This window comes from Engystomops pustulosus, chromosome 7 (assembly GCF_040894005.1).
Source record: "Engystomops pustulosus chromosome 7, aEngPut4.maternal, whole genome shotgun sequence".
Lineage (NCBI taxonomy): Eukaryota > Metazoa > Chordata > Amphibia > Anura > Leptodactylidae > Engystomops > Engystomops pustulosus.
In genome coordinates this window covers 147,483,105-147,497,536 of record NC_092417.1, presented here as the reverse complement: position 1 = coordinate 147,497,536, position 14,432 = coordinate 147,483,105, and the positions used below count along the sequence as shown (strand labels likewise).

Genomic DNA, 14,432 nt, shown 5'->3' with positions numbered 1-14,432 from the left:
GCTGAGAAGATCTGGAAGGTTATATACCAATATAGTCATTACACTGGGGAACAAATAACATTAGTTTCCTTGGTGTCTGGAATGTTTCACCTGATTCTGGGTATATTTGAGCTGCTAATTGAGAAAACATTGTACATTTCTCTCTTTTAGCTCTGGTTTATGAGATGTTTATGAGCATTTCCATCAGGGAACAAGTACAATGGAAGAACGATGGGAAACACATGACGGCTGATTACTGTTGGAGCATCCAGAACACCTCATTGCAGGAAACCAGAGAAACAACGTTTCAGTGACCAGATGGAAAATATGACATTCAATTCCAAAATGTCTTTAATACAATACTGAGTGACTTCTAGTTTGAGTGGAGTATACTTCCTAAGGTGGCAATGCCAGATCTCCAAAAGAAGCCTAAATGATAAATTAGGAGATTAAATAGATGACATGTAGAGTGTGCCCTAAAGCACAGGAGTCAAACACAATCCAGCCCGGAAGCTTTGTGTTGACTGGCCCGGCACCTTGCGCTGGCGAATTGTCACCGTCTCAGTGACTACCACACCTGCAGAGCAGTGCGCATTCAGCACACTTTTAAGGCAACCATGAGGCTAAAGTGGCCCCCGGTGAAAATGAGTTTGCCACTCCTGCCCTAAGGAATATATAGAGGCCTTAGTCACTACTTATGTGACCGAACCTCCCTGACCCCTACACCTTCTAACAGATGATGGGGCACATTTACTTACAGGGTCCCCAGAGTTCACAGAAATTCACTAAGATTGGGCGTCCGTGAATGTGTCGCTTCCATGCTCAGGTCTGACAGAGTTTACCATCTTTTCAGTGGTGCATCTATGTGCTTGGGCTTGCAACACAATTTGAGTCATCTATGCATGGGGTGCAGAGATACTCAAAGCTCTTGGTGGAATCAAAGCATTGGAACGGTTTCCTCTTCAAACATGATGGAAGCCCAAATGGATATACCAGTACCACCACGTATAAGTTGTGTCTAGGGAGTTTCGGCTTTCCAACGCAAGGGTAGAGACATATCCAGGACATATCCAGGGACAGGCAGGGAATTTCCAACCAAGGGGTCAAGTTCTCATGGGTTGTCTTCTGAGGGAGATCACACCATAATATTGTGCTATAGAGGTATTCCTATCTCAGCATCCACATTGAATTGAATTCATCTGCCATATACAAACATTTCTTCAACTGCATGTTGCAAATAAATGTACCTGTGTAATTTCCCCTAAATGTTACGGGCCTATAATTGTTTGGCAAAGTTCTAGAGCATTTTTTAAATATTGGCACCACATTCGCCTTGCGCCCGTCACCTGGCACCGTACCAGTCATTAGGGACTCTCTGAAGATTTGAGACAGCGGCACAGTAATAACAGAACACTGGGGTGTAACCCATCTGGTGCAGGAGCCTTGTACACATTTAATTTATTGAGTTTAGATTGGATCTACATTCAGCCAATCTAGTATATTACAGGATGAATCAGCCGCACCGGATGTTCTTTCTACAATTGTATAAACAGATAGAAAGAAAAAAACGTGTACTTCAGAAATTTTAAGACTGAAAACACATGTGGATTTTTTGGTCAAATTAAATGAGCAGCCCAGGTTGGATTGGATATTTAATCACCTAAAGGGCCCACTCAACAAAATGCTATTTACACAACGACAACACATACATAATGGTCCAACACGCTAAACACAGGTGGTGGTACAATCAGTGGATAAGGTCAGTTACCATTGGTACTTCCACTACTGGGAGGCAAGTGGGGGTCGCTGGCTACTGGTCTCCTTTATAGGGATATTCTCATCTGCCACATGCAAACATTACTTCAATGTTATCAAAATGTCCCAATATGAAGATAATTTCCCATAAATGTAGCCATGTTGTCCCTTAGAAACCAGATAGCTATCCTTGGATACGACCACCTACACACTCAGGCAACAGTGGCAAGACAAGTGCTGTTGAGATCTGCCCGACCACCTGGATTTAGCTTTCATTACCACATGTAAGCTGCGGGACATGCAGTAACTCACGGCTATTTTATATTTTTTAAAAAACTATTTGTGTCTTTGTGCAATCTCTCTGGCAGTGGCGGCCGTATCCAAGGACAGATGTTCTCCATTTCCAAGGGTCAAAATGGAAAGTTTAACTCCCATTGTGGGGAAAATATTGGACGTATTACTAAAAGACTGCATACAGGAGTAAGTGACATCACATAGTATAATAAGCAGGGACTTATTATACAGGGGTAGCAGCAGGATCAAGCCTGACACACTAATGAATGGAGGATATGCCCCTTTATACATATAGGAGAATCGTATCCAGTTGTGGCCAAAGTGGTGTACCCCAGGGTTCTGTACTTGATCCACTTTTATTTAACTTGTTTATTAGTTATACAGAAGACAGAATACTCGCACTATGTTTACTGCAGATGACACCAAGCTGTGTAGTGTAATACAGTCTATGGAGGATGTTCATAGGCTGCAGGGTAACTTGGACAAACTGAGTGTTTGGGCATTAACTTAGCAAATGAGGTTCAATGAGGATAAATGTAAGTTTATGCACCTGGAAGCTAATAATCCACATGTAGCATATGTCCTAAATCTGAGAGAGTCCCTTGATGAACAGGTCCTGGGGTACTAGTAGATCATACATTGAATAACAGCATGCAATGTCAATCAGCTGCCTCTAAAGCCAGTAGGATCTTGTCATGTATCAAAAGTGAAAGGATGCACAAGAACAAAATTCTTCAGTGGTATGGAGGGTCTCTGTTATGATGATAGATAAAACAATTACTTTAATTTATTCTCAAAAAGAGACGACTATGAGGGGACATGATTAATTTGTATAAATATATGAATGGCCCATACAAAAAATATGGTGGAAAGTTGTTCCAGGTTAAAATACATTGAAAGACAACGGGGCACTGTATCTGTCTGGAAAAAATAAGGTTTAATCACCACAGGAAACAAGGCTTCTTTACTGTAAGAATTGAGAATCTGTGGAATAGCCTGCCTCAGGCGCTGGTCACAGCAGGGACAGCAGAGAGCTTCAAGAAGGGCCTAGATGCCTTTTTACACCTACATCACAAAGACATTTATTTTATATAGAATTGTTTCCCTTACATCCCTTCCTCATCCACTCCCTTCCCTTCCTTTGTCCAACCTGATGGACTCAGGCTGGTTTCTGGCCTGGCATAGAACACTGTTATAAATCCGGCTTATATCTTGTAAGAAACTGGTGGCAATCCCATACTCATAGCCATACTTTGTATTACTATTATTATGCAGTCAGTAGAGTTCAAGTGAATTTTCATTGGTTAAGAAAAGTGGCAACAATATGGACCATGCTTCCCAAACCATACAAGGCAGTAGGGGCATAACGAAGAGAGGCAGGATCCCATAGCTAACTTCTGATAGGGACCCCCATTTCCCCTTAAAATTATATATATTTGTATACTTGCATGTGTGAGTTAAAAATGCACATATTTACATATACATTACAGTATATAAACATTGTATACACACACACACAGTCCAGTCCTACCAGTCTACTGCTCCCCTCCTCCATTATCCGACCTGCCGACTGTTGTAGATTTGCAGTGTTATACACATAGTATGCTGTGCAATGTGGAGTATAACACGTCTATAATAGTGCACAACTTCCATGTCAGGTCAGATGCCGGGGCCCCATGATACTGCAGGCCCCAAAGAAGCTGCTATGGCTGCTATCGCTGTAGTTATGACCCGGCAGAGACCCTAAGTGTCTCTGATGCGATTGTGGTAATCACCAAAGCTATGCTGAGTTGAAGAAAACCAACCTTGCACTAAAAGCTCTCCAGTTTATTCTATGTTTAATGTAGGCCTACATTTTGCCTACAGATGTGGGTCCAATGGGTGCAGCCCATGAATCTGGATTGGTTGCATAGGCATGGGAATACCCCTTTAAGCCCAATCTAATCTATTTTTTATGGAAACTAATGATTGACACCATAATGAATCATTATTAGTGATATTACAACACAAGAAATCTTGCTTTGTTAGTAATTCAATATATTTACCACCACAAATCAAACAAATCTTTACGCAAGCAGCTTATCGTAACCAGCCTCACTAAAAAAGATCATTTTAATCACGGACGATATAATAAAAGGAAAAAAAAAAACCTTTTTGTGAAATTAATAAATCGCTAAATGTCAAAATATCTGATAAAAGCAAACAGAAAAAAAACCTGCAAATGATTAAAATGCAAATAGAGACAATATCCACGCAGCTCGCTGTAATAATCCAGGCCCTACACGGAGTGCCGAACAGTCTACTTGATAAAATTAATATAGCCTTTGTACCCTGCTTGCTGACACCTTCCTTTATTACTGTTATGTATGAAACTACAGCCCTGTTTCTAATGCTCGATACCAATATTTAAAGAAAATTGGTTGCGGAGAGCGAGAACAGAGGTTACATTTATTTAAAGAGCAGCATCTGATTAAGGAAATAATTGCATTTCCCAAAATACAACAATTCTAAAGCTTCTTTTCCTTAATACTCTGTGTTCTGCTATTACTTCACTAAGATGTGGATGGTCCAATCCTTAATGGGTGTTACCAGGTCAAATATGCACGTCCTGGCATAGTCTGATACTGGTAGCCGGAAATCACATGCCCAGCTGGCAACACCTAGTTGTCACATTAAATATGTGACCCCCTTTAGAGCCAGAAGAACAAGCATTTGTATCAAGCTTACATCCAAAGAAAAATCTGTAGTTAGTTTTTGAGCGTTTGAAACTTCCTTACAAAGCTGCCTGAATATTTACATGGAATAAGTAATGCTGTTTGGAAGAAGGGTGGTCACTCCAAATATTCATTTATTTGGAATGGTTTCCATTTACTATGTTCCCTTAGTTACTTAAAGGGAACCTGGTTTTCTTCAATAAAGCTTTTTTTTTTGTATAAGAATCCATACATCAGATACATTTTTAAAGGTGATTTTAGCTTTATCTGTCACCCTGCCAGGAGACTCACCAAATCACAGGAGGTGTGAAAGACTTAGCTAGAGAGCCACACATTGGTTTGGCCGAATAGGACATGCCCCTTTTGACTTGATCAGCCTTCAGCCAAGGTGCCAGCTACTTTTTTTTAAAATGTGATTTTAGGTAGATCTAAGCTATGTATTTTTATATAAATGGTGCACATTATGAAGACTTCTGTGGGAACCTGTTTAATGGTGGCAGGTTCCTTTTAATCTTTTTCTTAATTTGCCACATTTTCCAGCAACTTTTCTAAAGAGATCTGTTCTAATTTTAGTGAACGTTCCCCAGATCGGTCAGAGTCTATACGCACCACAGATTTACTTGTCCATACTGGATGTTCTGCATTGTGAAATGAAACAAGACAAAGAAATAACCCTCTGTAATGCTAAGAGAAACCTGTCAGGATTTGTTTTAGTGTGTTATATTATAAAGGCTCCCAACACTGTAAGTATCTGTCATCTCGGAGTGTAAATGTGATAGATCGTGTAGAAGGCTCAATCTCTGCTTTGAAAAAAAACTATCAAGAACTTCATGGCCACAACCATATAATCATTCTGCCACAATTGCAAAGGTTTGATGGCTACAATAGCAGAGCTTACACTGCACCAGCCCCCTTTGCAATCATAAAACAATTCAAAAGAAATTATTTTGTACAAATCTATTCCAACAAAGGCAATAAAAAAAAAAAAAGAATTTCAACTGGGTCATTTTTGTTTCCTTAAAGCTCCAACATCGATCTGATGGAGACTGGTATGAAAAGCTGACGAGAGGAGACTAATATTTGCCGCATTTCACTCATTTTCATTAAAGTAAAAATCTAAGATTATATTTTCACTATGATAAGACGAGTTATTATAGGAGAAGCCAGACACATGAAAGCAGCTTTATGTAGTGGACATCTGATCCAACAATCGGATCCGAGAATTAAAGGGGTTTTCCTACAAAACAAGTTATGCCCTATCCACAGGATAGGGCCCAACGTGATGATCGGTGTGGGTGATGGAACCCTTGATCATGAGAACGGCAGGTACGATCTACCCCATTCGGGCCCCCTTGTCACTCCGAATACGAGCAGAGCAGCCGGCCGCACATGGCCGGGCTGTCCCATTCATCTCTATGGAGCTGACAGAGATTGCAGCTCAATAGAGATGAATGGGGCAGCCAGCACATATCAGGAAGTGACAAGGGATCCATCGAACCCCTTGTTCTAGTGATTTGTGGGGTCCCCCCAATGATCGGCAAGTTAGACCTATCCTGTGGGCCTAGCATTTTTAGAGGATAAACCCCTTTAACTAAAAAGGTTGAACTTGGTGTTTCAAACATTCGTAAAAGAGTGCCACTGTAAATATTTGGTCTTTCACAAGTGTCATTAGTAGCCCTATGCAGGCCTATATATACAGGATAAGGGTAATAGTAATCCTATCTACTCAAGACCTTTATAACACTGTAGCGACTATATTATCTACAAAGTAATCAGCTTCTCTGCTCTATAACATGATCCCTGAAGATAGGACATACTGGTTGGGAAGCAAGCATTTTCCTTACAGAGACTTTGCCATTTAAGGTTGCCTTGCAATCGTGTGGAGACTTATAGCCATTGATGCTCCATTAAGGGATTTGGGGAATGTTTTCCAGGATGGGACAAGGAAAACCACACCTCTTTGTAGGGCAGCCCCCTGAACATCAAGCATGATTTTCAGGTTGCCTAATGACATGATGTGGGATTAACCTGCTACCTCTAGCTTCTATACCATCTTCAATGTGATCAGCTCTTCCTGCTCTGTAATATGCTGTCTACAGAAATGACATGCTGTAAAATATACTCAGCTTCCACTAGCTACTATACTATCTAAATCATGATCTCCTCCTGCTCTATAACATGCTGCCTGTAGAAAGGACACTATTTACAAATGGCTCTGTTCCTTCTACTTTATAACATGCTGCCTGCCAATGAAACACTACATAAACACTGTTCAGCATCTATTGCTCTATAACAGTGATGGCGAACCTGTGGCACTCGGAGCCCTCTCTGTGGGCACCCAGGCCATCACCTAGCACAAATGCCACCATTCAGGACTTAAGACGTCCTTCTGCAGTCAAGAGCAGCCCAGGACGTGCAACGTTCAGCGTTATTATAAAGTGACTTATAAAGTGCAGGAGGAGCAAGGAGGTTTGGACAGATTTGGTTATCATTGTAGTCCATTTTCCAGACCTGTGATTCATCCTGTTAAGGGAACCCTAGAGGGAAACTACAATAATAATCCAAATTACTCCTTTTTTCTACTGTATTTGTGTCCTCAGGATGCTAATACATTTGAAACCTGTAAGTTACTTTAATTTGGCACTTTGTGAAAAATATGTGACTTCTGCTTGGAGTTTCGGCACTCGGTCCCTAAAAGGTTCACCATCACTGCTCTATAACATGCTGCCTGTAGAAAGGACACTATGTGCAATCTGCTCAGCTCCTCCTGCTCTATAATATGCTGCCTGCAGATAGGACACTATGTGCAATCTGCCCAGCTCCACCTGCTCTATAACATGCTGCCTACAGATGGTGCATTATGTACAGTCTGCTCAGCTCCTCTAACACTACAACATACTACCTGTAGATAGGATTGCTGTTTTATAAGAAGACATGTTCTCTGTAATCAGTGGCTTTTGTGACTTTCTGCCCTTTGGATTACACTGCTTGTTATCCTATATAATGTACATCCATTTCCCACTAATACAAAAATTGTCTTTGCCCTTCCCCCCCTCCTGTGTGCAAAGTCAGGATGTACCCCAGTGAGGTGCGTCTGCCGTCCACCGTAATTGCATTTTTAGCGTTTGAGAAATAATGATGCCATCCCTAAGCAAACAGATAAAGACAATAAGTGTTTTGTAGATGACAAAATGACAACATTATTACAGCAAATAAAAAGGGGCCATTTTTCATAGGACACAAAGGAACAATTTTTCAATGGGAAAAGCCGGTAATCTCTTTATAGAAGATAATTACACGAGGAGGCTGCTCCGGATGCGCACAAGAAGGGGTGAAGTGGAGAGCACGTGTATTTATGACCAGCACAGTTTAGCCAATACATCCTTCCTGATCTATGGCCAGGGACCATAGGCAATTAATCACGCCGATTACATGGCTGACGCACAGTAGACAATATATCACTCGCCCTCTTAAAAAAAAACAAAAAAACAAGCACAAACAAAATGCCACCAAATACGTATATATGTGTTTGTTTTCCTCTTACTTCTCTGGCAGGATAGGCTTTCATTCTCTCTAGCAGACGCATTATAACTCAGCCTAACCAATCTAATAAATCAAGAGCTGGAAGTTATTATAGTGTATGTTCCAATACCGCTGAGATGGATCAGCAGGCAGGCCTTGTGCCGCCACTTTGCCAGAGGTAGATGTACAAGTCTATGTGTGTCACTCAGCTATTTCACTGGAACTGCATCTACAACATTTGTATTCTAACCACATGACAAACACAAAGAGACATTATGGATGGGGCAGAACCAGGTTTTACCCCACTAAACTACCACCAGGTAGTGAATGAAATGTGTCCTTTCTAGAATATCTTGTGAAATATTTCATCTATAAAAAAAATCTCCCCAAGGACAAATATGACTCTTCTCACCTCATCTTCACATGAGATGAGTCAAGTTTAGTTGTTACATGTGGAGGGTCACTTCAGAAGCCCCATTTTTGTCGTAAACAAGATAAGGATGTCATCTCTCAGATTACATAAGGCTTATGGTTGAGAGAGACAGACCACTAAAGATATAGTTAGAAATACAAGCTGTAGATAAAGACCCTGTTCCCACCGATTTTTTAACTGCCTGTATGTCCAGTATGGGATCTGAAAGATGAGATTTTTATCTTTAACCATTTAAAGGGAACCTGTCATCAGCAATTGGCCTTATAAACCACTACCAGAATATTGTCAAGCAGTGTAACACCTTCTAGTTTTTGTTTCTTCTATGGTCCTGTGTGATTGCATCATCCAGAAAATCAACTTTGAACTCAGATGTAAATTTGTTGTATATAGTCAAGGAGGCGGAGAGCTTTACACTGAAGTCAAGGTGGGGAACTCTGAACACCTCCTCCTCTGTGATTGACATCATGCATCAGATTTCAGGAGATCTGGTTAGTGATGTCTCTGCAGGGCCATCAATTACAGTGAAGGGGGCTTTCTGCGGAAGAGAGAGCTTGACTTCAGTGTTAAGATCGACAACTCCTTGACTTTATACAACCAGTTTACATCTCACTTCAAAGTAGATTTTCTGGACGATGGCACCATACTGGGTCATGAAAGAACAACATACTGTGGTTTATTAGGACAATTTCTGCTGACATTATCCCTGGAAACCTACCACTTTGTTATGTTCTTAAACAGTTTTAAGGCATTTAAACACTTTATTAATCTTTATATCCAAAGTAGCTTCCCAGCACCCGTGGTCCGCGTTCGGCGCACCATGGGCGCGACCACTTCCTATTCAGGTGCACGCACGGTCGCGCGCATGAAGTTACTTTGTATATAAAGATTAATAAAGTGTTTAAATGCCTTAAAACCGTTTAAGAACATAACAAAGATAAGCGCCGGCACCAGCTCACCCTGAGCTGGTGCACAATATTTGCTGCTTAGAAGCCCTATCGGAAGTGGTAGGTTTCCTTTAAGTTTTTTCGTTCTTCTTTTCGTTCTCCACCTTCAAAAATCCATGACTTTTTTCACTTTTCTGTGTACAGAGCTGTGTTAGGGCTTATTTTCTGCGTAGTTAATTTTACTTCTCAGTGACGTTATGCATTATTCCATATACTGGAAACCTGGAAAACAAAATTCCAAATGTAGTGAAATTCGTAACTCGCTTGTGGGCTATTCTTTGGTTCGGTATGGTCACGGTGATACCAAATTTATATAGGTTTTATTCTGTTTTAATAGATTTTCAAAATGTTAAGGAATCTGTACAAAAAAAATTTGTTTCGCAATCTACTGACGCTAATAACTTTTTCATACTTCGGTGTACGGAGCCGGGTGAGGTGTCAATTTTTGTGAAATGAGCTGACATTTTCATTGCTACCATTTTGAAGACTGTGTGACCTTTTGATCACTTTTTATTACATTATTTCTTTATGTAAAATAGTGTAAAAGGAGTGTTTCGACCTTTGGGAGCTATTTCCAGTTATGGGGTTCACTGCCAGGAATAACCGTTTTTTTAACCTTCTAACCATTTTGATAGTTCAGGCACTTTGAGATGGGATGATAGCTAAAATGTTTGTAATTTTTACTGTTTATTACATTTTATATCAGTTCTAGGGAAAGGGTGGTGATTTGAATTTTTAGCTTTTTTATTATTTTTTAAACTTTTTTAATAATATTTTTTAGTTACTTTAACCCTTGGGTATGACAAAGACCAAAGGCTGTCATGGCAACCAACTGCCGTTCCTGGGGAGTGGCGATAGTAAAAAAGATGGCGGCGCCCACGTGCAGCTGTCTTTAAAATGCTGCCGGCTGCATCGGAGGAGTTAATACTCGCGATCGGTGCTAGCACCAATCATGGGCGTTAGTGGTGGGTGTTTGTTGTAATATGTAATATGCCCTCTTCATACAGCCTCAGCATGTCAAGAGCAGAGCGTGAAGGGGTGAATATGATGCAAAAGGTACTATGGAACAAAGGATTGGTGCTTCTGAAGTGACACTACCCCTGCCACCAGTAAACCTGACTATTCTCATGTAAAAATGTGTCTTATTTGCCTCGCTTTGAGGGAGACTTTTATAGGTAAGGTGTCAGATTTAACATAAAAGAGGGAAATCTAGAAAGGGCATTTCAGCATTTCATACCCTACCAGTGGGAGCTGGTAATTTAGTGCAGTAAAACGGATGACAGGTTCCCTTTAAAGGGACATTAGCGATCACGATGTGATTCAACTGAAAACTGCTACAGCACTAGCCACACCATGGACTATGGAAATGTCATTGGACAAAACCCGATATTATTCTGCATGGGACCCAATTATAAACAATCCATTAAAGGGTTTTCTGTCCTACTTATTTTAATCAGTACAGATCACACTGGCTTCAGGAGAAGGGGGTCAATATATAGGAACAGGAAAAGCCTGGTAAAGGGTTTGCATCTTCTTTTGTTCCTTTGTAAGGTCTGTATCTTTCACTTATAAATGATGCTTCATTCATATTGTACAATATGATGTATGTACTGGATTTCTGTCACGAAAATGAAAAATAAAAAAAACTTCTATTATACAACAGTACAACTATCCTTATATTGTGCAGCCTCATGCCTGTAAAGTTTTACAATTCCCTTGTAAAATTGACTCACCATCAATGCATATTCATTCATTCCAGATCAGCGGTGCCACCAGCTTCCTATAAGACAAGGGACATGTCTTCCCTTCAGCTTAGCTAACTCAGCTCTACTACACCATGTAGTAGACTGTATGACTCGCTGTAGAGAATTCCTGTGGGAGGAGAAACAAGGGACTTAATTTCTCTTCAGCTGGTCAGCATGTCTCCCTCAGGAAATCTCTGCACGTGCGGCACCGTACCGCTCCGTACCTGGAAAAAGATAGAACCTGTCCTATCTTTGTCCATAGTACGGCGCCGGGCGCCATTACTTCCTATGGAGAGGGGCGGGGGTGAGCTGCGCTCACCTCCTCCTCCTCTCCCCGTACACTGCCGTTGCCCGGTACGGTACGGGCGGGCAACGGCAGTGTGAATGTAGCCTAATAACATGTTCAGATGTAACAATGGGAATGATGGCCCTGCTTACATGAACTTACAATCTATGAAATCTAACAGAAGAGAAGCCCAACCATACAATCCTGAGTAGAGAGCCACTAGAAAAAAGGTGGATTTTATCTACCCATTGTCAGCTGCTCATCTGAATCTGCTATAAATGTATTATTAGTCTCTCTACTTTCTCCATTAAAAATGGATGTCTTCAAGAGCTGATGGACTCCATCAATAAGATTTTGAGGTTTGGTAGGGAAGGGGGGCACACAAATTAAGCATTGACTCTTTACAGGACAGCTTAGGCCTACAGGATGTGCCTACTTTTTCTGGAAGTGGACACAGGAAGTGGAGTGCGGTAATTGTTGAGTTTTTGTTTGTTACCCCATGAGCCTCCATTTCAGCATATGCTACATCATCTTTATGTTCCTTTGCCTGGTTCCCATCTGACTTTTTTTGTGTGTAAAATGCATGTCAAATCATAAATGTTTCAAAATACAAAAAAAAAAAAAAAATTAAAAGCCCAGTACACCAGGGGTTCCACATAATTATTAACTTCAAGATATTTTTCGGTGTCCAACCAGTTTGTTAAATCTGAAAACAGTGAAGTGAATCTACCTGCTGAGCAGAATCTTCCTGGTCTCGTATCGGCCTCTATCCCCTGCTTGTAATTGAAATCCATATCTCTTTTTTAATATAATCATGGCTCAATTTGGTGGTGAGATTTACTCCTTCTGCTCGCTTCCAGCAAACACGCACAGGAGGCTCCGATTACCTGGCTGCTCCCCCCGGAGAAGGGAATGGGACATAGATGGAACCAGCTGTTCCTAAAGAACAGGTAGCCAGACTGTGGAAAGCCCCGGAGACTGCACTAACATTAAGGAGGAACATTAAACCTAAATGCAAGGTTAGTGAGTAATAAAGCAGAAACCTGGCTTCCCTAGAAGTACAATGTCATTAAAATATCATTCTGATATAGAAAAAGATATCTGCGAAGCGTTCAGTGTTTTCTCAGATTATGGTCACATCATAAAGCGGGACAACTGCCCAGAAGATTCACTTAACTCAAGGCCGGGGAGGAATCCGCTATCCACTTGGGAACCCTGCCAAAATGAGATAGATAGAAAAGCTTGAAAAAGGTGTACAACACCGAAATGTTGCCCCTTACATCAATAAAGATCACCATTTTTTGACTGTCTGCTTCTTCAAAATACTTATCAAAATAAGGACTAAGCCAGGACCTTTGGGGGCACTGCAGCCCTCCTTCTGAGGAGACTGAGGAACTGTGCAGACTTGAACTATACCACGATAGAGGGGCTGTGGAATTTAAGGTCTTCCCACAGTCATTCGGTAAGTATCAAAAACAAACCACAATTGGCTGATTTGCAGGCCTGAGCTCAAACTGGTTGATTTCCGCGCCACAATCCAAAGCAATAAATGACATGTCATTTATTTGCTACAAAGAAAAATCCATTGCCGCTGCAGTTTATATCCACATTGCGAGTATCAAATTGTCATCAATCCCATACAAAACAACGCTACTGAATTAGAAGTATGAAAATTCTGTGAGGCAAAGCCCCAAGTATTGCACCTTAAAGGTTTTCAGCACACCAAACCAAGTCAGCAGTTTTGTACCATGTTTAGTTTATAACCCAGACATACCTTTTAATCAGGTTTTACATTTCTATATCCCCCTCCCCCCCCCCCACGCACAAAAAAATAACTTTAAATAAATATGCCTAAAGTGCTTTGGGGATGTACAATCTATGCCCCCGCTGCACCTCATGCACCCAACTCCTTTTGCGAAGCGACTTTCACTCAGCTCCCTCACAAGATCTCCCAGCTTTGCTGTTGATCTTACAGTCCAATGGCTACATCGCTCTTCTAAGCACGTGCCATGTACACCCAGAGGAAGCCTCTTTATAGAAGACCCATTATCTGCTTCCTCTGGGTTAACATTGCACATGCGTGATCAATCACACAGGTGCAAGATCATGTGAGACAGCACAATAACATTGTTGTGTGAAGGAGATGAGGAAAAGGTGAGGGGCCTAGTCAAAATGGAGCAGAGGATGTAGGTAATATTCTGGAGCCACGGGATGAGGGGCTTTGGTAGCATTAACTTTGGTACTTCAGCCTCATTAACGAATATTTTACGGGAGTTTTTTTTATTAAATAGTAAGCCTGGATTATGTACTGTAAGTGATATAAGACTTATCTTGGTTTTGGGGGGCTGAAATGTTTCCTTTTAGAAGTATTGCCAAAGCTACTGATGGGCTACTTGCCACTAATATCTGATCGGTTGGGGATGGACATCGAGCCGCCCACAACAATAATAGTTGGCATAATAGATACAGAACTTGATCTTGTGCATAGAAACAAGTTGGATATGTTCATATGTGACGGTCTCTAGCACATACAGTAGGATGAGCTAAACGTCACATATGCTGGACTACAACTCATTTCTATGCACAAGTTCCAGATCTGTATATTTGTACCAAGCAGGATTGGTGCGGGGGACTGCATGTCAATTCCGCCGATCAGATATTAGTGTCAAGTAGGCCGTCAGAGCCGATTTCCCATCATCTATAATGACTGCCAGTGATCTACAATAGCTTTCTCTTCCACCTCAGGTGCACTGATGGCCT

The 14,432-nt window shown here is 41.1% G+C and overlaps 1 protein-coding gene across 3 annotated transcripts in view; it reads right to left on the bottom strand.

Annotated features, from left to right (window-relative positions):
* The window catches only part of CHID1 (chitinase domain containing 1), a 276,364-nt gene that overhangs the window by 111,405 nt on the left and 150,527 nt on the right, over positions 1–14,432 (bottom strand). The window contains exon 11 of one of the 3 annotated variants that reach the window (XM_072118165.1): positions 12,701–12,887. The exons of the other annotated variants lie outside the window; for them this stretch is intronic. Coding sequence (XP_071974266.1) covers positions 12,845–12,887 — 43 coding nt within the window. The 3' untranslated portion in view covers positions 12,701–12,844. Of the gene's footprint in view, positions 1–12,700; positions 12,888–14,432 lie in introns of those variants that run through there. 3 annotated transcript variants of the gene reach the window in all.